The 21,947-nt window shown below is 35.5% G+C and overlaps 2 protein-coding genes across 5 annotated transcripts in view; one reads left to right on the top strand and one right to left on the bottom strand.

Annotated features, from left to right (window-relative positions):
• CLDN10 (claudin 10) overlaps positions 1–4,078 on the top strand; it is a 63,239-nt gene extending 59,161 nt beyond the window's left edge. For both annotated transcript variants that reach the window (XM_026119425.2, XM_026119424.2), the window contains exons 4-5: positions 128–235; positions 991–4,078. In XM_026119425.2, coding sequence (XP_025975210.2) covers positions 128–235; positions 991–1,105 — 223 coding nt within the window. In that variant the 3' untranslated portion in view covers positions 1,106–4,078. The remainder of the gene's footprint in view (positions 1–127; positions 236–990) is intronic.
• The window catches only part of DZIP1 (DAZ interacting zinc finger protein 1), a 44,077-nt gene continuing 24,612 nt past the window's right edge, over positions 2,483–21,947 (bottom strand). For 2 of the 3 annotated variants that reach the window (XM_064504640.1, XM_026119422.2), the window contains 10 exons: positions 21,644–21,700; positions 14,646–14,705; positions 11,453–11,598; positions 10,924–11,119; positions 10,395–10,524; positions 10,129–10,179; positions 8,980–9,182; positions 7,325–7,455; positions 3,943–4,114; positions 2,483–3,075 (listed from right to left, as the gene is read on the bottom strand). In XM_064504640.1, the coding sequence (XP_064360710.1) occupies positions 2,993–3,075; positions 3,943–4,114; positions 7,325–7,455; positions 8,980–9,182; positions 10,129–10,179; positions 10,395–10,524; positions 10,924–11,119; positions 11,453–11,598; positions 14,646–14,705; positions 21,644–21,700 (1,229 nt within the window). In that variant the 3' untranslated portion in view covers positions 2,483–2,992. The remainder of the gene's footprint in view (positions 3,076–3,942; positions 4,115–7,324; positions 7,456–8,979; positions 9,183–10,128; positions 10,180–10,394; positions 10,525–10,923; positions 11,120–11,452; positions 11,599–14,645; positions 14,706–21,643; positions 21,701–21,947) is intronic. The other variant, XM_026119423.2, reaches the window with a different exon arrangement.

Genomic DNA, 21,947 nt, shown 5'->3' with positions numbered 1-21,947 from the left:
CTACTGGTTTTCATATATATGTCAAGTACTGAATGTTATTTAGGCAAAATGTAATTTAATTGTTTTATTCTGAAAAGAAACAGTTAAATTCATTCTACCTTTACTAAACCCATTTATTAACTCGTAGGTATGAATTAGGAGCAGCTTTGTTCATTGGCTGGGCTGGAGCTTCACTCTGCATAATTGGTGGCAGTATATTCTGCTTCTCAATAGCTGAAAACAGTAATACTCCAAGGTAAAACACAAGCTGTACTTACTGAAAGAAATCAATACTAGCACATTTGTACCTGCTATATGTATGCAATTTGATTACTTTTCCAAAACACTTTGCAATGAGGTTCACAAAAGGATTGTATGGATGAAAGAAAATAGCGGGATGAAAGAAAATAGCGGGATTTAAGGATAATTCTCTTTTCATCATTAATGTAATTAAGAAAAGCTACTGACTTAGTACAAATATTTGTGTTATATATACTTAATACATTTATTATAGCTGGAAAAAAATGCAGTCCATGACGGAGGAAAAGTGATCAGGTCACCTTAGAAACGTGAGTGGAAGGCAGCATGCTATTAAGGGACAAATGTTTAACTCCAAATCATCAGATAAAAACTGACAGCGCTGAGGGACAGTGGTGGTGGCAGGGGGAGCTCCAGCAGAGCAAGAGGGGTGATGAGGAAGAGGCACAGCTGGAGTGAGTAACTGTTAATCTAAGATCTGCCACAGCCTAAACATTTCATCTGATTGGGCCCTACTTTACTTGGCTGTGAGCAAGGGATCCATATTTATATGGAAGCGAATTGCAAAGAAAGATGCTGGAGAGGAAACTGAAACATCAAAACAGAATGAGACTGCACAGCGAAGGAAGGTGTCCCCCTTCCCCCAGCTTTAACCCCTATGCATTTCGTCTAGTTTTATTATAATGCTTAGCTACAGAGATGTTACCTGTTTGTGGAGTAAGCTGTAACTGAATGGTTCTCTTTTCTCTCCAGGATGGGATACGCATATAATGGAGCCACATCTGTGATGTCTTCTCGTACAAAGATCCAGAACACTGTTCCAGACCAAACCCTACCAAAGCATTTTGACAAGAATGCTTATGTTTAATTGTACTGTTCCAAGATCCAAAGCCAGGTATAAAAATCAATTTGTATGTTTCATTCAGAGAGTGATTTCCCCCCCCAAAACCCAATGTAATTACCACTAAGACGATTAATTTTTAAAATATTAACTTGCGGCTTTTTACATATTGATGTAAATTTTTTAATACAGTATTTTAAGATTGATGTTGGTATTGTAAAGTTTATGCCTGCAAATCATGTGCTTATGTTGCTTTCTAGAAAAAATAAATACGGTATTTACAGAGGTGGTATGTCAACTGCCTGTCAGAATGGCATCAGATGCATATTTACTGTAGTGCATCCTTGCAACTGATTCTGAAATGGGTTCAGTGCTGCACAAAACTGCCATATTCTGTGCAGGTTCATATGTAAAATGTCTCACAACTTAGAAGCAGCAACGTTAGAATGTGATTTTCAGAGCACGTTGTAACTCCAGTGCCAGGTGATGACAGCCAAGAGGAATCAGCAGGCTCTTACCACCTTATCGCACTTATCGCCAGGAGTGGAAGAAAGCGTAAGTTAGTCAGTTCAGTGCCCTAGGAAGAAGAGGAGGAAGAGGCTGGGAAAAGCAGAAAGCAGCATGGAATTTGCAGAGCCAGGAGCAGCACAGAACAGCCCCAAGCAGCTGGGTTAAGCAATGGAAGGGAAAAACCCTCGGCAATACCAGCTGGCCTGCTCTGCGAGTGACATTCCTCAAAGGTTGACCAAATAAAAGCATGCAATACTTAATAGCACTTTTTAGATAGTCTTCAGTTAGTTACAACAGTTCAGAAATTCAGCTGGTACTTTTTCTGTCTACAGAAATGTGATGGTTTTTCGGCACATATTTGTACAATGATTCAATAAACAAGATCAGAGATTATGAATAACCACAAAATACCTTCTAGACTGAGACCCTATAATGAGGCACAAAATCAGGTTCTAGCTTGATGTTTGAAGAGATGAACCCTTGGACTGTTGTTAAATTGGTTATTTGGGGAAAAAGGTGTAAATATGAACAATGATTAGCCCTATTTATTTATGGCGCAGCATGATAGAAGAAGAATGTTTTGTATCTGATACCAACTAAAATACATCAGAACTACAAAATGATTCAAGCTCTTTATTTTACCTTATTTTTGTATTTCATCTAAGTTAAAACACCACTGTGCCTTTTTTGAGAAGGCAGCCAATATGGGCAAAACAAAAATATGAAAGCACTAGCTCAGTGACAGGTCACTACTTTTCTTACCTCAGCTTGATGTTCTTATTTCTTTCCAGTTTCTGTAATTTTATGTTAACCTGCATAAGACTCTAATAGAAAAAAAAGAATAACTCTCCAAAATTGAAGGTATTCAATAACAACTAATTTTATAACCAAGGCCATTTTTTTTCATTTGGTGTTTATTGTAAACCATGTTAGAAATGTAATATTTTAATACATGGAAATACTTTATTTAAAATGTTCAAAATTTTATATAAAGTTTATGATGAAATACAAGGAAATATACATTTAAAAATCTTATAAAATAAAGTAATACTCCGCAGTAAATTCTGTTCATTGGTTAACAGGCTTTCTTACAATACCAGTTTCAGTCTTAAGAGTAAACATTAGAGGCAAAATCTTCACCCCAGTGAAATCAGAGAGATTTTTGCCATTGACTTCGCCAGGACTAAGAGTTAACTCTGAATTTCCAAATAGTGATGGCTAGTAAGGTGTATTTAAATACTCGTTTCCAGTTCAGGGCTGAAAGACAAAGGGCTCTGTAAACAGTATTCCTGGTTACTACATGAACAATACGACAAATGAATATGAAACAATTTTGATGTTTTCAACTAAATTTCCAACCCCAGCAGAACCCAAAAGCAGTAGCTCTTATTAGGAATACAACAGTCATATATCTGAAGAATCACTCCAATCTGTTACAGTGACTAAGCTGCTTTTTAACGTGCTTGTATTATCAACTTCATGAAGGCCTGTTAAAATAACAAAAGAAATTATTAAAAATGATTAGTAATATTTTGGGGTTATTTTTCTTTATATTGATCTATGACATAAAATCTTGTGCTATATGAACAAACAGCTGTGGACTTCAGGAAGTCCAGAATTTCAGCCAGGGGGGAAATTACAAATACTGATAGTATGAAGGAAGTTCCTGTCACAGAATATAATGAAGAATACAAGCAGTCAGTGTCAGCATTACTTTCCTTTTAAAAATGACCTGAAGTATCTTTTCTATAAATATAATAGACACAGTTTTAACCTTTATTATCTTGAAATGTTAGGGCTAGAAAATATAGAGTAATAATATAGAGTCCTCCACTATATAAAATTGATGCTCTTTCCTTACCAGTGATTCAGATATTTATCTCAGCCTCGCAGGTCACTAGACATGTATCTTCAACAAATCTAAGAGCTGATTATTATTCTCAAGCCAAGGTAATTTTCATAGTGTCTCCCCTCTGCCCCCCGCCCCAATTTTGGAAAGGATGAAAAAAAATTCCTGGCTGATTAATTTTTAAGAGGATGCCTCTTAGCCTAATAGTACTATATGTTTTAAAACCTCAAATCTAAGTGTTTTGGTGTATTGTATATTTACCTACATATGTGTGTGTGGTTTTATATATATAAATACACATACACACACACACACACGTGTATGTATGTAAATATACTTTTTATACACACACACATATATAAAAGGACAAACATGCTGCTTTTCTTTTTGTTCTTTTCTTGTAATTTCATGTATAGTATTTTACAATGTGTAATACACTACACAAGTTCTCCTCTATGTGTGTCAGATGCTTAAGACTTATACTGTAAAAGTCTGATTATGTTACCTTCCTCTTTTGGTACATTTGTCTTCGGAAGACCCCATGCATGTACCACTGATGCAGCATTTGACTCGTTCTTTTGAACTGTCAGTGCCTTCTGACCTCTATCCGCTTTCATCAATAAAAAGTCATCTTCTACAGATGATATATCCCAGTCGTCTTCATCAACTTCTGTGAACTAATAGAAGAAAAAACAGGCATTTTTCCTGTCTCTTCAGGCTCTTCTGAGATCAGGTTCTTTCATAAACCCAGCAATGTGAAACTGCTGAAGAAAAGTGCCAAAAAGTGGTGCATGGCCTTTACGAGGTCTATCACGATAGTTTTAACCTCCACATATTTCAAATACATAAATTATACTAATTCACTACTGTACTTAGAAAGCTGATTTTTTTAAAAAAAGTCATGAACTGCAAAAATTAAAGAACCATCTCCATAACTGGCAGAACCAGAACCTGTGTTTTGTGGTATAACATGTCTAACTAAATAAGGGTCTTCTTTACTGGGAAATTGGCTTTTCCAGTAAGATCGAAAATCTTTTAAATATTAGACTTTATCTACATGAAAATAGATACTGTATGTTATTTGCAAGGTGGCAGTTTGATTTGCTATATAAGCTTTCTTTGCTTGCACTACATAAATTTAACATTGCAATAAGGGCTTTTTGAATTTAAAATTAATTTATCTAAAAGGAAAATTAAAAACTAAAATTTAAAAGAATTTAAATATAAAATATATATTCCTCCTAAGACTCACTGTCAGCATGTACAAGTATGATTTTTTAAATTAAGCAGGGGATTTGCATAATGACTTCATGAAGTGAAAGCCAAGTCAAACAGATGAACCTGAGGTTTTGAGTCCATGGCCATTCTTATCTCATCTACCTGAGAACCAATCAGTTGTGGTTTAATGGAATCTAGCTATTATTAGAGGGCCTAACTGTTGAAAGAGAGAGATGGTTTCTCACAAAGTTAATACCTTATTTCACTGAAGTTTCTGAATATTAAAATAAAATGTAGAATGTGCTTATATTGCACAGAGGAAAGATTCAGATGCTATTACAAAACAATGTAAGTTATGTAAATACCAGAGAAAAGTCCACAAATATGAACATGTAATGTGTCTTGACAGAAGTGAATAGACTGAAGTAATGCTTTATGTTGTAACATAATTCAATTTTTAACATTCGTAACTGTTACAAAATGTTTTTCAAAAAGTGACAGGTCTGCTCAATGTGCTGCATTATTAACATACCAGGATTCAACATTTCATTACTTTAAATTATATACTTTTGGAGGGTGTGGTCATGAGAGAGACATAGTCACATATTCGGAAATGCGAGAGTAAGAGTTTCTTCAAATAGTCACTCAGTCCCAAATGATTTTTAAAGTTCAAAATACAGAAAAAATCTCAACTTTGAACAGAACTCTTCATACAGTTTGGATCAAGTGTAAATACACAGCACTACTCAAAACTGCTATGCAGTTTTATTAACTCAAAGATTTATTCCAAAGAAACACCATAACCCATACAAAATCCGGTATGTGTGAACTCGGGTAATATGGCTACAGTCAAGCTGAAATATCACATTCTCTAAAATGTTTCTAAATTAATTTCTGTAAAATGTGACCTCTATAAAACCTATGACAACACAATGTCTTAGAAAGATTTTGTGGTACTTCAGTTGTGGGTTTTGAGAATGACCATTAGCAGCTGTTAGTACTTAGGCCATACTAAGCTAACAAAAAATGGATTTTCAGAGAAACCATCACTCCATTGGAATTTTGTGCTTATTTCTTTGGGCACATTCGAAAATTGCCACTAAAATTTAAGTAATTAAATTTTATATGCCTACGTTTAAACATACAAATATGGGCATGAAGATATGCATGTTTGCATATAATTAGCAAAGAATACAAGATAGTGTGTTGTTCTTTAAAGACTCCAGAAACAAAGTAGCAATATCTGCCCTGTGTTCATAAAGCTCTTTTCAAACTCATGTCCACTTCACAATGCACCATTGTGTATTCTCTATATTCTAGATGAATTATAGCAAAATATTTTCCACATCTTTAGAACATTGATTGTAAGGTTTATTCTGCTCTTGAAGCCCAGAGTCCTTAACACAGTGGCCAACTGTCTACAGACCTGTATAAAATATAACATCCCCTAAATTTTGTATCATCTGAATTTGCAGAGTGCTTGAAAGTAACATTTGGACACAAAATTACACTATAATAGTCAGGTCTGATTTGATAGTTTTGTCTCCGCTGGGATTTGCAGCTCCCATGCAGGCAATGGACAAGGTAGGTGCTGCCAGTGGCAAATAAAAGCACACAGGCTAAAAATGATTACACTACCATTACAGTTCAAGTTGATTAAGATTATCACCCCTTTCTGGAAATTGATATAGAGGTGTCACTGGGAGAAGGGATTCTTCAGATAAAATTTCGGATTCTGATCATCTCAATTTCAGATTCAGTTGTTAGTCAGGAACCCCTAAGGTATCAGTTTTACCATGGCTAACATGATTTTCAGTAATTATTATCTGTTTAGTTAAAAAAAAGATTTTCATGAGTTGCAGAACTATTGTTTGACTGTCTACTTCAATAACAAATACTAAACCTGAAGTAAACGAGCACTATCTGCTGTTGATTTCTGATCTGGAATAACTTTTGATCTAAAAAGCTGTTCAGGTAAAGATCAATGTCCATCAAAGTGACTCACCAATTATAAAACTCTAAAGTAAGTGGATGATGTGGACCTTAGGAAAGCCTGAGAAGAGGTAAAGAATATGCTCTGGTAGTATTCCAGCTGTGAACATATGCCAAACTCAATGCACAGATATCACCGCTAGATTGGCTGTAGTTTGAGGACAGTATATGATTTGTAAATAGATGGAGCAGAACGAAGACCATACTCAGAAATGAAATTTGTCCCCTTTGGAAAAGGCATATAAACCTCCATATCAGATATAGGTCTAGAAATAAAAACACTCTGAAACGCTAGATAAGGAAATTGAGTTTTTTGTCCATCAGAAACAAAGTACTAGGAAAAGCAAGTAAAGAAGGGCTGTATCTATGCTGCTAAAATAAGAGGTAAAGGGATAGCAATTGTGCCCAAACTTCTGATTAGCTGTAGTTGTCCAAAACAGTCATGCTATAAGCTAACAAGCAGTGTGGATGAAGAGGTCACATGTCACAGCTCACTCCTAACACTCTTATATATAACAGTGCAAATGTACCCAAAAAGACTACTTAGCTATAACTTCAAAACTATGAGAAGACAGTTCTTCATTGCTTCAAAAGGGTCTCAGCATGAAATAAAATGTAACAGAAATATATCTAGTTCAATTACTTAATGTAATAATAATGACTATTTTAAGTGATACCTTCAGTTCTTGCACCTCTTCTTTCTTAATAGATGCCTGTGAAACGTTAATCCCTCCAGTTGGTTTATTCTTATTTCCGTGGTTAGAAAGACTCTTTCCAACTTGTTTAGTCATTTTTTGAATAACTGTTCCTAAAAGTTCATAAAAAATTGTATTGACAATCTTCATTCACAAGCAAGGCATGAAAGGATATCTTTCTGTGTCAGCAATCACTTGAATTGAGAGAAACAACTAAAAATATGTATGTATATTTTCCCCCATACCACTAAAAATATTATGTTTTTAAATCAATAATTCCATTCAAATTTGTAATTAAAATGATGTTAAATTCTATGTGTATTTTTTTTAAATCATTTGGATACAAAATATGCTCAGATCAAATATATTTTTCCTCTATCAGCCTGCAAATTCAGCAGGTAAACTAAACTTTACAAAGTTAAACTCTTTCCTTACAACAGATTCTGGTAGTCACATGATGCTCAGTGACACCATTGTCATCTTGTGGCTGCCTATGGCACTACTCATGTGCTAGGTAGGATTTGATCTGTCAGTTAAAAATTTGATTTTTTAATTGGAATTCAGGAAACATTTCTGTTTAAGGCTGAAGAAGTCCTAGAGACCAGCTTCTTCCTCCTTAGCAGGGTTGACTTTGAAAGGATAAGAAAAGTTAAAAAAAACCAAAAAAATTATTTTTGCCAATTATGTCTAAAATATGCCAAATAAAAAAGTAATAAAGTTCAAAAAGATGAAAGTTTTCCATTTATTTAAAATAAGTTTTTCATTTAAGCTTTGGCAGTTAGTCCACAAATGAGTCAAGAATTCTAATTTGAGCATTACAAACACACATGTTCTTAAAGTAAAGAACATGCATAACCACAGCTTTTTTGTTTTGTCTGGGTTTTCCATCTATCTTACAGAACTACCTTATTTTTCCCATAATCTTTTAATGTGTTTCAGGTAGCTTTCTTTTTAGGTAGCTGCAGGTCTGGAGTTTTACAGATTATTAACTTCTTGGAGCAGATGATCTGCCTTGGTTGAATGTACTTCAGGGGAACAGCAATTATGAAAATAAGAGCAGATATTTAGGTGCCTATATATCACTTCCAAAATTCATTTTGAATACATAATCTGAAACACAAACATCTTGTAAATTCAGGACGTGAGCTGACAATACATTTTTATAGCAGCCAAATCAGGTTAGGAAGTCACAAGCTTCTCTGTTCCTCTCTCCACTCTGCTGCATGGTTTATCATTCCCCCAGTTGCACTGATGTAATTGTGCTTGGGGCTTTACTGTAAACCCTCTAAAAATCTTTCACAAAATAAAAATAAGTAAAATGCTGAGAAAAACTGTTTTAGACTGAAGTCTCTCTGAGGCAGAGATCATTTCTTTTTCTGCATGTATATAAAACAGCATGATACTGGTCTAACCCTAATTGACATCTCTAAGGACTATAAAATATAAATATGTTAGCGAAAAAATACAGTAAGTGCACACGTACACTGAAAAGTGTAAGTGTAAAGTAAGGCACATGCACTCAAAACTTGACAGTCTGGCTTCAATATGTCTTCTAACACAGAAATAATATCAGGAAATTCAAAATCATGCATAGTTGTTATGACATGTTTTTGTTCTACAAAAGTAGTGAAAAAAACCTTGTGAAGTTTTGGCTGGTGTTTCAGTTTCCTCCATTTCACTTTCTTCAGTCCCATCCATATCACTTTTGCGAGAAGCCATCCGAAAAGCATTGACATTTTTGCTTGATGTTTTTGACTCTTTTTGCAGTAATTCTGGTGATATGTAAGCCTGCTTAGTATCGTCATCATCCACTTCTTCCTCTGAACTGAATGGTGGAGTTCTAAGCCAAAACACATAAGACCTGAGAACTTACCAGGTTTCAGTGACTGCACTGATATACACATATTTAAGCCTCATTGTATTTTCCTTTCCAGTAACGTGTGTATTTTTCTTATTTGAAAAAACAGCAACTTCCATAAATTCTCAGTATATGTAAAACTATTTAAAAGAAGTCATATTACTAAGTAAACTGAAATAGTTATCACAAAATGGTCTCTTATACAGGCACAATTATCTCTGTCTGGGCAACTCTCTTCACAAAACCAGCACCCCAGGTATATAGCAAGTCTTGCCAGGCAAACAAAGATATGCTTTCATGGTTCAGCAGGGAGAGCAAAGTTCAGGACCAAGGACTTTCCACTACAAAAAGTCTGTTCTGATATTCTGTTAGGTAAAATAATTTAGGAATTTTTCGATGTGCTTTCCCAAGTTACCGTAACTGTTGAGTTGGTCATTAGATGTAACAATCAGATCCAAGCTATTTCTGTCCTGACAAGTTTGAAATTGTATCTTGAATGGTATCCAGAAAAAAGATTACAGTGCCGCAAATTACAAAGTAGTATGTCTAATGTGACTGGAATCTGGAATATTGTGTTACTTCTGGTCATAGTAAGACAATTATCAATATACTGGAAAAAATAAGGTCACCACAGTCTTCAAACGCTTTTAACAGGCTCAAACAAAGCATGTGGGAGAGACTAAAAGTAGCAATAATACCTGGTTTTGCCCCAGTCTAGTTCATGAGAATGTATCTGTTGAAATGAGTATGTGTTATCTTTCAGGGATTACAATAACAGACTCAAATGGAATAGTACTTTAAAACAAAATATTAAATATACAGTCCAGAAAGTGTTTATAGTTTTAACTAATTTTTTTTATGTTGCAAGCATATCAAAATCCAGTCATCAAAAATGCCTTCTTCTAAAGCATAAGGGAACAAAACGTACGTGATACTAGATGTCTTTCTGGAAACTCCATCTCCAAAAACCTTCCTGGATCTATAAACAAGGAGACAAGTTATTTCGAGATTGGTAGTCAACTACATAAGCAGAAAGTTTATAAAGAAGTAATGTGAATTCTTTGCTCAATTCTTATAATATTAGCAAGAAATGTTCACATCAGTTCCCTTATCCATGATAAGGCAAGAGAAGAAAAACAAACCCGTAAGATTGTTACCAGTGGTAGGAATACTAGAAGAAATAGTGTATCTTACTTGGGTGTAGATGTATTCTCAGCGATAGTTGTTCTTTGCCCAGCTGGGCGGACAGCTGTTGAAGACCGTTTTACTGTTTTTTGTGGTATTGCAGATGAGGAAATTCTCAATTGATTGAACTTTTGTTTATCTACAAGAGAAGTTATCTACCTCAGTATTAGAAAAAATGTTTGGTATCTTCTACAGTAGAATCAGATTTCTTTCTAAAATGAAAGATGTCACTGCTGCAGATTATGGTGTTACAAAAAAAGAAGAGAAAAGAGTAATTTTTTCTTCAAAGCAGTTCAAAGCAACTGTGGATCTTGCCAATTATAAGAGCCACAATTTCTGCAGTTAAATAAAACATGAAGAAATTTCTAAAGAAAATAGTTTAGTTGGCCAGAACTATGCAGAATACTTATGTGAAAAACTATGAAAGCAGCTACCCAGAAATGTATCTAAAAATCCTTTAAGTGGGATAGTTATGTCACAGACTTACAAAGGGTTTCAAAAAATCTAAGAACTAAAAATTAATTAAAATTTTTTTAACCTTCTGAAGGAAGATGAGGACAGGAAACAAATCTATTACAAGATGATGATTTCTCTTCAATCCTAAAGCTGACTTGGCGTTCAAGATGCTCTCGAATTCGTTGAATGTCAGGCTCTTGCTTCTGTTTGTGTTCTCTAGCAGATTTAATAGCATGTAAAATTCTATTTAAGCGATCATTTGGGATACCACGAACACCCTAAAGAAACAAATTGTGCTGTAAGCAAAGGGGCTAATATAGGCGGGATTTGTATTCTGCAACCATAAACACTCTTACAGTAATCATAAAAATTCAAATATGACAAAGCTCGTGGCAAAATCACAAAAGTTGATAACATTGCTCATAGGTGAGGCCAATCACTGCTGTGATTTGACGGAAAATCTCTCAGGTTAATGACTTACACTGATTTGAAACGGCTGGAAGTTTAGCTCTGGAGTTTCTAGCTTGAGGAGTGCAGTACAGAAGTGAAAGAGAATAGTAAAAAAGCGAGGCAAAGATTCCCCTCTTCTGAGTAATTCAAAATAATCTTACTGCTTTAATTCCCAAGGATTCCAGCTTCTCCTCCAGGGCTTGCTCTAAAACAACTCGTAATTCTTTAGTTAAAGATGGATCGGTCTTCAAAGCATTTATTAAATGTTGGTTACTTCTACCTGTCTTATGATCACCTTTCTCAATTTCTGAAATAAGAATGGAAAATTACTTTTAAAAGACATTTGAAAAATCCACAGTACATGAGACTGCATTGAAACATGCATTTCTTAGAAACACCATAGATATATGTGGGTACTTTTTGTCTACACAGAGTTGTATTCTTTTCAAAATCTGGGGCTAGCTTACAAAAGTCATTTTACTTAGAATCTCTAGCTCAGCACCTAGTACTTACCATCATTCTTTTTCTTGTTACAAAATCATTGTAAAGATATATGCCTGAATATTTAAGAACAAAGATCTACTTTTAGAGCTGTACTTTGGAACATCTGATAAAGACTATCTTTGATAATTAAATTCTCTAAAAGTAGTATTTCAAATCAAAGCTAAATTCTAGTAAAAATTAAAATAGGAATACGACAGACATTCTCAAAATTGCCTCAATGCAATGTTCTCTGATAAAAATGCCTATTGAGATCAAGTCTTCAGAAAGTTGTATTACACTTTCAAAAATGTTAGTAGGACAAATCCTTAGTCTGAGGCAGACCATTTCACAGAATATACCTGACTGATACTACTTATCTTTAAAACTCTTCCAAATACAAGGTTCAGGGTCACGTTTCCTTCTACGCATGTCCATGACATCAAACATACTTAAAAGCAGAGGAAGAAGTTTCTATTTCTTTTGGGTTAAGTGTCAATAATGACACGAACTCTTACACAAGAAATAATCATCTAGACAGATCCTTACACCTAAATTAAAGATACACCTCTAAGTAAGGCCTAAATACTGTATGGTCGTACAGAGGAGTAAGGAAGCAAAATACTGTCACTTGGAACCTGGCTGGAAAGTGTCTCTGGAAAGATGGAAATATTACTGAATATGTCTTATACCAAGTGAACCAAGATTCTCTGGGACCATGGTAACCACTTCTGTTCTGCAGTGGTCAGCAAAGGCTGCAAATCATAGGTAGAGGGGCATACAACATCCCAAAATTCATACTATAAACCATACTCCCACCTTTTCCCCCAACACAAAAAGTCAGGAGCTTATCTCTTTCCAACAGGCCCTATGGGGCAGCAGAGTCGTTTGCCATCCCACAGACAAGGAGACAACTGAAGGAATAATTCTATATTGTGACTTTCAAATGTTTTCTTTCAAAAAAATGTGCCATGTTTCCTATTTTTAAACAATGATTACTTAAAAAGCAGTTCCATTTAATTTTAATTTTTATTTACTGAAAAGAAAAAAAGAGGACCCAAAAAGGTATGAAATACATAAACAACACCTAGATTGTTTTGAGGAAGTGGCTCTTGATGGATCCTGGAAAGGACTGTAGGAAATGAAAACTGAAAAAAAGTCCAGCTACGGTACTAGGAGATCTGGAGTTGACAAGGATAATGTCTGCCTGAAACTTTATCTGGTTTTCGGAACTGTGTGGGCAACTCATTCCCTGACAGAGGTGGGATTAAAAGCAACTTGGCTGGAGAGCTGAGTCCTAGAAGAGGCAGACTACTGGAAGGTATGGAGTGGCAGGGCTATAATCTATGAAGCTATCCCCAATCACAAAGTGCATCGGGCAGTACGAAATCCTCCCAGAGAGCCCAACCTGAGACATCTTATTTTTCATGGAAGGCTCCAAATAGCTTTCTGAAAATGCTACCCCTTTCAGATGTTAATCCTTGCAATAAAACAGATCCATCTAAAATCGCCATTTAATTCATAATTACTACATACTTACATGGGTAACAAGACTATTCAGCATTATCCTAATTAATGATAATATTAATGCCTGCTAATTAACTTAAGCCAAATCCTCTTTGCAGGAGAGACCTACTATGTAAGGAACTGTTTTCTTACTCGCTTCTCTTTTTTTAAAAAAGCTAGATTTGACACCTTTGGAGACCTTGAGTTTGGTCCACTGCTTCAGCTCCTACATAAGCTTATGAAATATTCTCCCAAATCAAGAATTTTCACTCTCTCCCTTACAAACGGCTGTCACTGAAAACAAAAACATCTTGGTCTATCTTTTCAGACTGCATTCTTTCTTTCTATTGTGCTGCAGGGCATGCCCTTAGGCAAAGCATAAGAATCAAAGACAATCCATCAAGAGAGAAGATAGCAAGCAAGAGAAATAGCAGAAAGAATGACAAAAATGTGAGCAGTCCTTATTTCAGATTGTACAGTCACTGGATTTTCCCTGGGAAAACCTCTCCTGTAAGCACAGATGTATTCAAATGACACTTTTGTTTTCAAAACAGCAGCAGCATCATTCCTTCAATATTTAAACTCACTGGCTATAAGGTTTGAGAAGGATTTTTATTTCTACATATATCTCTGCATAGCTCATTATTTTGTTCAGATATTTGGTGTTTTATCTAAAATATTAGCTTTTAGTTGCCTCGAAGAAAAGAATACCATTCAGGATGAACCAATACTTTTTGTTCTGTCACTGTAAATATGGCCTTGTCTAAGTTTTCCTCAGATGAAGCAGAGGAACAGCTGCAAACACTGGGTTACAGAATTTCATTCAGAATTGCACAACTCTGGCTGCAGTTATGGCTGCTTAGAAGTAGTCATAACTTACATTACTTGCAAAAGTACCTTTGATGCATCTATTAAGGTAGACAATTGGACAGCTTCAAGCTCCACTTTACCACAAACTTCCTTCCCCTACCTGAACTCTTTATCCTCTTATGCTGAGTTTGAAAAAGTGAGCATACATGGCAAAAGCACCACCACCACCAGATTACACCACAGAATTTCCTAGTTAGGGATATTCTCCATTAATTATTTTTGTTCTGCTTATCTGAAGTGCCTTTAGACAGTCATAATATGCCTGCTTAAACTTTTTTTCCCCAGATTTCCATAAAAACATTGAACGTGGATAAGGAAATCATAATATTTACAAGCACCAATAACAAACCGGAAATTAACACACACAAGGACTGTTCCCACCCAAATCAGATAAGCATACTCAAACACAGTGAAAAATAAGGCAGGCATCAAATAATATTTACACTTTTATTTCCAAGAAAAACATGCCACTAAATTTTGATCTGAATCAACGATTACCTTTTTCCTCTTCTGAAAGCTCCTCTATGGGCTCCAGCATATGTACCAAGGGTGCCTGCTCTAATAACGAGGAAGAACAGGAACACCAGACAAACAGGATAGAAGAAGGTCAAGGTCCAGAGTGGGAAAGTTGAGCAAAATAACACACTGATGTCAATTTTCCTGGTTGCTGACAAACTGCTTAACACTCAGGAACCCAATGCACATGACTCTTCACAGTCATAAGTACTATCTTGGTGGAAAATTTTTGTAGGGGAGACCCTAATATCACTTTGGGAGTGATTCAGGCACCTCAACACAGGTGTCTCTCTAAGTCATCTGCACAAGGCTGGCTGATAAGATACAGAACCTAAAGAAAACCTGTGCCCTTCTGGAATAGCACGCAGAGGCCAGGTGGGATATTTTTAGTCATCTAAGATGACAAGGCCACCTCAGATTAAGTAAATGAATACTGTCATTCATTTCTTATAGGATACCTTTTAACTTTAAAATGTGTTTTAAAAATATTGTTTATGTGCAATTTGATATTAGAAGTTTGCAAAAGCCAAATGAAATGGATAGATATAGAATTCCTCAGAAATTTATAGCAAAAAATATGAGTTAAACCATTAATCTAGAGAATTATTAAGTAGAAAGTCCGTATGTGCAAGACAGAGAGAAACGTTATCAATATATAGGAATACAAGAGTTAAAGTCTTTCTTTCCAGTAAGATCAATTTAGAAAATCTTCTCCACTATAGTGAGCTGCGGCATTGTCATGTGCTTTAAAAAGACCTTGAAATGTTCTCTGCTGAAAACAACTTTCTAAGCACACCGGAATTATTATTCTATAGGCCATCAGGCACAATTGTTTTTATACAAATGAAGCCAGAGTACAATTTCTTTACAATTTTATAGACTTTAAAAAACAGATGTAAGAGGAGATGCAGGAAAATGCTTATATGTAGATTAATAGAAATGAAGGTTTTAAATGTTAATATTCACATTGCATAAGTGAATTTATTTCAATGGAAACTAGAACCTGAGTTTCTTCTGGAGTTTATGACAAAAACAGAAGAATGTGCAAACTGTACTTTCAGCATTCAACTACTTGCAGTATAGGAAAAAACAATTAATTGGCCAGTACTTAAAGTTCTCTTGTATTAGTTAGACTTGCACATTTGCCCCAGCCTTCTCAAAAACCCTCTGGCACTACAAATGATTGTTACACTCTACTGGTGGAAGGAGGGGAACTGACATTACAGTAAATATGCCTGCCCTTCACTACTTTTTGCATGATATGGTACAAACATGGATGCATTGTCGTGGGTTAGAGCGAAATGAGCACTTGGAGCTAAGTAACATTTATTGTCACACCTCTAATATTCCCAATGTGAAGGGACTAAAAAGTCTGTTGTAAACGCTTCAGTATAGTAACTGCTCTCTCCGTGCCTTCCATACTTGCAGTTATATCCAGCCTCTGACCTACTTTTTCAGGCAGGTTACAAGATCTAAGAAAAAAAGCTTCTTGTATCAAAAGATGCTAACAAGATGTAAAAATCAGTATATTTTATGGGAACTCTTAAAAACAAAACTCTTGAGAGACTGACTGACATACAGGCTTCTAGTCTTTCAGTCTCTAAAGTTGTAAATTAATCTGTGGCCAGAGCACTCCTGGGCATTGGAATATGATCCTCCACACTGCTGAACTCTAAAGCTGTTCTGGACACGCTGTTGCCCTGTGACAACTAACGTTCTCTCGTACAATATACAGGCACAGTTTGAGAACATTCCCAAAAAACTGCAGCCTGTTTTGAAGAACAGAGGTCCTAGCATAGATGAGGGATGTTCGTGGGGAGATTTAATTTAGTTGCATGATCATAGCCTCAGGGTTTGTTGGCTGGAACTGCTACAGAGTTAGCCAGTTACTGTCTAATTGGATTTAATCTATACACATTCTACCTGTACTTTACTCAAACGCAATCTGCTTAAAGCAGCTGACTCATCTCAGCACAAGTCCTTGTCAGGTAACTTAACAGTAATATGAAAAGCCCAGTCCCCAGAATTCAGACCTGAAAATAGTCTGCTGATGTCGGAAAGGTAAGTGTTTCTCTTCCTCAGTATACTAGAAACAGAGGAATTTAAAATCAGTAAAAGAAGAGTTAGGGTAGCAAAAGCCAAAAATGTATTACTGCTGTGTATAATATCATTGCTCACTGCCTGGTGACAGACAAGATCAAATCCTGAGACATGGGGGAGTGGAACATCTAGAAACACCAATTACTCCAAAGTAAGTAGGCCTTTTCTTTCTTCTTACTGTGCACATATATTAAGAGAAATTTATTAATTGTCAGTTTGGAATCCAATGTAAGAAAAAGCAGCTTGGTTCACCACTCTGCTGTTATATATATGGGTGGGGAGATAAGCTCCCAAGGAGCCCCTCTCTTTATGTTTGCCAAAGATATGCTTCTTCTAGCTACCTGATCAGACCTCCTAGCTCTTGGCTTAGTGCACTTACCCATCCTTGAAATCAGCAGCATCTACAGGTAACATTCTAATACTAACAATCTCATTTTTGGGAATCATTTAAATCCAACTATCAATGTTTGTCTTTCTGTCAATTACCTGCTCTAAATCTAGTTTGGCTGACCCTAGCAGACTCTGCTCTACATCAACATCTTCAACATCAGACCTTGCGGTCCAGAATCTTATTCCTTGCTTTAGTCCTAGCCTGAATGTCAAACCTAGACAAATAACTACCTTCCCTTCTGGACTCACACCTACATCTGAATCACTTGCTCTAAGACACTTCTCGGTTCCCTGCTCCAGATGAACACAGCTAATGAGTACCCAAACTGCTTCCTTGCCTGATTGGAAATGGACCCCAGGAGGCTAAGGCAAGGCAGGAGGCAGGATGGCCTGCACAGACCACCTACTTTGGACTATCAGGGAACTAGCAGAACCAGAGATTACATCTGTCTTGCAGTTCAGGTGAAACTTCAGTTATACTTTGTTCACTAACATAATTTGGTTTGAACCCTGACTCTAATCTCCACCCTTTTCTTGGCTATAAAATCGTGATAAATACCAGCCTCAAACTTATTCAGGCAGGCCCTGCTGCCTTGCTTAATTGATCCTTCGTAACTCAGTTATAACTCTCCTTTGCCAATTGCTATCTGCCTAAACCTAATTCTAACTCAAACCCAGTGATCCCTGTAAAACCAATACAGTATCAATAACAATACAAAAACAATACAATTCAGCAATAGCCAGATGTCTCCTGGTAAAATCAGCCCTTTGCAGACCTAGCCATAAACCAGCTTCTGCTAGTCTGAACCATCTTAACTCCTAACCTAATTCTATTTGGTCCTCCACAACAGTACCACACCTCACTCCAGCCAAATGGCTCACGTTGCTACCATTGCTAAACCCTATACCTAGCCCAGTGGCAAATTCTAGACTCATCCATATTGCTCACTGTGCGTCTTCAGCCAGCCTCAGTCCTAAAACTAATCCTAGCTTTATCCTCACAAGGAGTATTCCTGTCAGCTTCAGACTTAAACCTAGCTAAATGGTAGCTGCCAACACCAGTCTTAACACAGGCTGGTAGATACCATCATATTCATATCTCACTGGCTATTGCTGGCCTGAATCCAGCCATATTAATACTAGCCCTAGCTAAGCCCAGCAACCTGAAGATGACCTTCACAATGACGTAGCTCTTTTCCCATATCCTCTGGAATTTCTTCTTTGCCAGCTAATACCTGTGGTCAGATAAATAAGACACATCAAAAGTAGAGGTTGCCTTAATTTCTTCAATGGATAATTATACTACTTAAAAAATGATGCCCCTGGCATACTTTGCTAAATCATTAAATATGTGTTTTAAATAACAGCTGAAGTCAATTTCCTTGCAGGTGGAATAGGAAAATGTATTTAATAAAGAATTCAGGCTATGTATATTTCAAGCATATCGTGTATTACTTGCCCGTTCTTATCCAGTAGTTTAAAAAAACTAATACACTGATGGTACTGTTGGAAAAGCAGTCTTTTGACAAATACATGAAGCAGAAATCCTGTCTATTTACCATTAAATATAAAATGCCTTTAGCCTGAACAGAAGTGTTACAATTATCCATAGTGGAGTAATGCATACAGTAAGCATTTTGCACTTGCAATATGGAAGCTAAGGATAAAATTAAAGATTTGTTTGCTGTAATTCACTGCTCTTCCTGAAGATGTAAGAAACGTAAGACATGGTTATAAACACGATCTACTCCTTTAACCTTCCGATTTATACTCAGATTTCACATCCAAAGAGCTGAAAGACTTAATCTGTGATACCCATCATTTTGACTGTCATTTTTGAATCAATGGGCTTCATACACTTTCCTTCTAACTAATCAATGGAAAGCCATATCCTGCACATAAGTGGCCTAAATATATGCTTATAATAACACTAATTTTAAACCAATATCCTTAAATATGACAAATTTTAGACACCTGAGGCATCTAAGTTAGGAGCCTAATCTTCTCAGATTCCTTCTACAGTCAATGAAAAGACACAGGCAACTTTAAAGAGTAATTCAGATCTTAGTTCAGCTGAACCAGAATCTGAAGGTGCTCCTTTCCTCCATTAACTGTCCTGGAAGACTGCTATGACTGGATTTTCCTTAGATGCTTCAGTTAAGGCCCTAAGGATAGCTCGGTCTTAGTTCACAGCAAGTTTGAAGACTGCGATTTATGTTTCAATGAACAATTTCATTAATATCTTTGCCTTTTAACTACTGTCTTCAATTCCACCTAATGCCATCAACCTAAGAAAGATTAAATATTGAGCAAGAATCAATATTTTAAGAATGATACAAGAGCCTAAGACGATTTAAAAAATCATAATTCATCTGTAGCCTTTTCATGAGACTGAAGTCATCTTTGAAAATAAGACTTAAGTTATATCTACACAACGTAGCACAGCTAGCTCAGAAACTCAGAGAACAGTCATGCCAGGATGGCATTCCACACACATTACTAGTTATCCAAAGAAATCAGGAACATTTTGTTAGGAAAACTATAGATATTCTGATGTCAGAGATGCTCTGTGGTAAATAAATTTGTTTGGAAGTTACCAGCAGGCACTTTCATTTTCCTAATGGCATCAGAGGCAGCCATGATATCTTAATTTAGCATGTAACTCAATCCCTTGAAGAACCCTAAAATTTTGGGAAAGACACTAGAATTTCTGCTAACCTTTATATCCAGAAATTAGGTAGGATAAGTTTTAAAAAAATCCATGAGGAAGGGAAGAAAGGGGACAGAGAGACCTGCAGAGATAAATAAAATAATCATCAGCAAAGGAATCCGAAGGAGACACCTTCCCTAATGTTTCAGAATAAACTGATAGTGAATCTTTTGTATATCAACGTTGGGAACAGCCTCTTCTATCTCAGAAGTTTCTTAAGTTGTCACAAACCTTGCATCTAGAGCAGTGAGAAACAAAAATCTGAATGAGCTGACTGAAATCGTCACAGTACAAAAAATACTAATGTTCACAGAATTGTTTTCCCCCTAAGTCCAAATGAAAGGAGACGGACTAAAAAAACCAGTTCTTGACAAATTTAGCATGTAAGCCCCTTAGAAGCAAAATTCTTCATAAAACTAGATCTTTAAATTCAGGGCAATAGCTAAGCTACTTGCTGTGAGGTCCCTTCACAAGAACCACCACTGCTGCCTTGGTGCAAGGAAAACTGCTTGAATGAAAAATAAGAGGGCTATTTTAAATACTATTATCAATAACATTATTAATACATTATTACTTTTTACTACACAAAAACATTCCATCTATATACAGTTTCACTTAAAATGCTTCTGTCAGTGAAGAGCTATCTCACATAGGCTACTAAGAAATCCCTGTATTATTCAAATAATTTTACCATAAAATAAATAAAAATCTCTTTTCCTTAGTTTAATACTTGTCATAGCAAATATTTTGAAAACAACACTTCATTTCCATCAGTTTTTCATTCCTGATCAAGTTATCTAAAGCTTCTGGTGTATGCTATCCCTTCTTGCCCTCACAAGCCATTTTAAAAATTTCTGAACTTGTTGAAAAAGAAAAATTCTGTACATTTGTCTTAGACAAATTACACTCCTCTCTCCTTGGCAGGTTTTAAAACTAAGATAAATAACAATAATAATAATAAAAAAAACATTATTTAATGATTAGTTAAATAATTCAAATAATTAATAAACTATTATTTTTAACATTTAAGCATTTTATTTGCTCAAAGTTCATTTTTATATTATTTTCCTGATTAAAATGAAAGTAAAGAATTAATTGAACACATAATATTGGTCTTAAAACAATACTCTCTAGCACTTTGCATGCTGACAAAAAATGAAAGCTACTTTCACAAAACACAGAACAATGTCAAGATAGGTTCCTCCTTTCCCCTCACTACTACCCATTACCACAATGCCGAAGATTAAAATAACTAAATAGTGATCTATAGGTAAGTACAGCTCTACTTTAGAAGAATTGTCTAGATGGGAAGACTGTCTATTTTGATTATTTCTGCTGTATTTTTCCTCCTTGACATTTGAAATCACATGAAAAATACAGTATTTCAAGACTCACTATAAACAAACACCTTCACACTTTTCTCTACGCAAATTCCAGTATATGCATATACCACAAAATAAACATATTTTCTAAAAGAAATCATTTCACTTCCCCTTTCCAGTTAGTTTCATTGAATATAAAATGCTCCAATACTATCCATCTCCTAGGAAATACTCTGAAATTATTTTCTATTTTTTTCATATCCACTGTCACACATTTCAACAGTGCCCCTTTACAATTTCTTCATAGGAATTCTCAATGCAGACATATAGCAGAGCCATTCAAGTTATGTTCTTTAAGTGTAACTATTCTTACAGCTATGATTCAGCAAGTAACATATTTCAGAAGACAAGGTGTTAGATCCGCAAGTACTGAATCTGGACCTATCACAAAAACTTACCATGCATCACTGATAGACTTGATCCACATTCTACAAGAGGCTGTACAGTAGCATTTGCTAAAATAGGAAAAAGCAAAAAATAATGTAAATGTATTATAGTAAATGTTATAAAAAACAGTCACAGACATATAGAGATTCATAAATATAACATTTAATCATATTCATGAAGTACATAATTTTTGGCTTCAATAGGAAAAAAACCCAATAGTTTGCGAAGTAAAAAATGGTGTTTCACAGTACTACTGTACCATCTCTAGATAGGTATGATATTTTTAATATTTCTAGAAGCAGGAAGAGAAATTAG

Source organism: Dromaius novaehollandiae, chromosome 1 (assembly GCF_036370855.1).
Source record: "Dromaius novaehollandiae isolate bDroNov1 chromosome 1, bDroNov1.hap1, whole genome shotgun sequence".
Classification (NCBI taxonomy): Eukaryota; Metazoa; Chordata; class Aves; order Casuariiformes; family Dromaiidae; genus Dromaius; species Dromaius novaehollandiae.
Note: the sequence above shows the minus strand (reverse complement) of the source record. Positions and strands in the feature narration are given on the sequence as shown.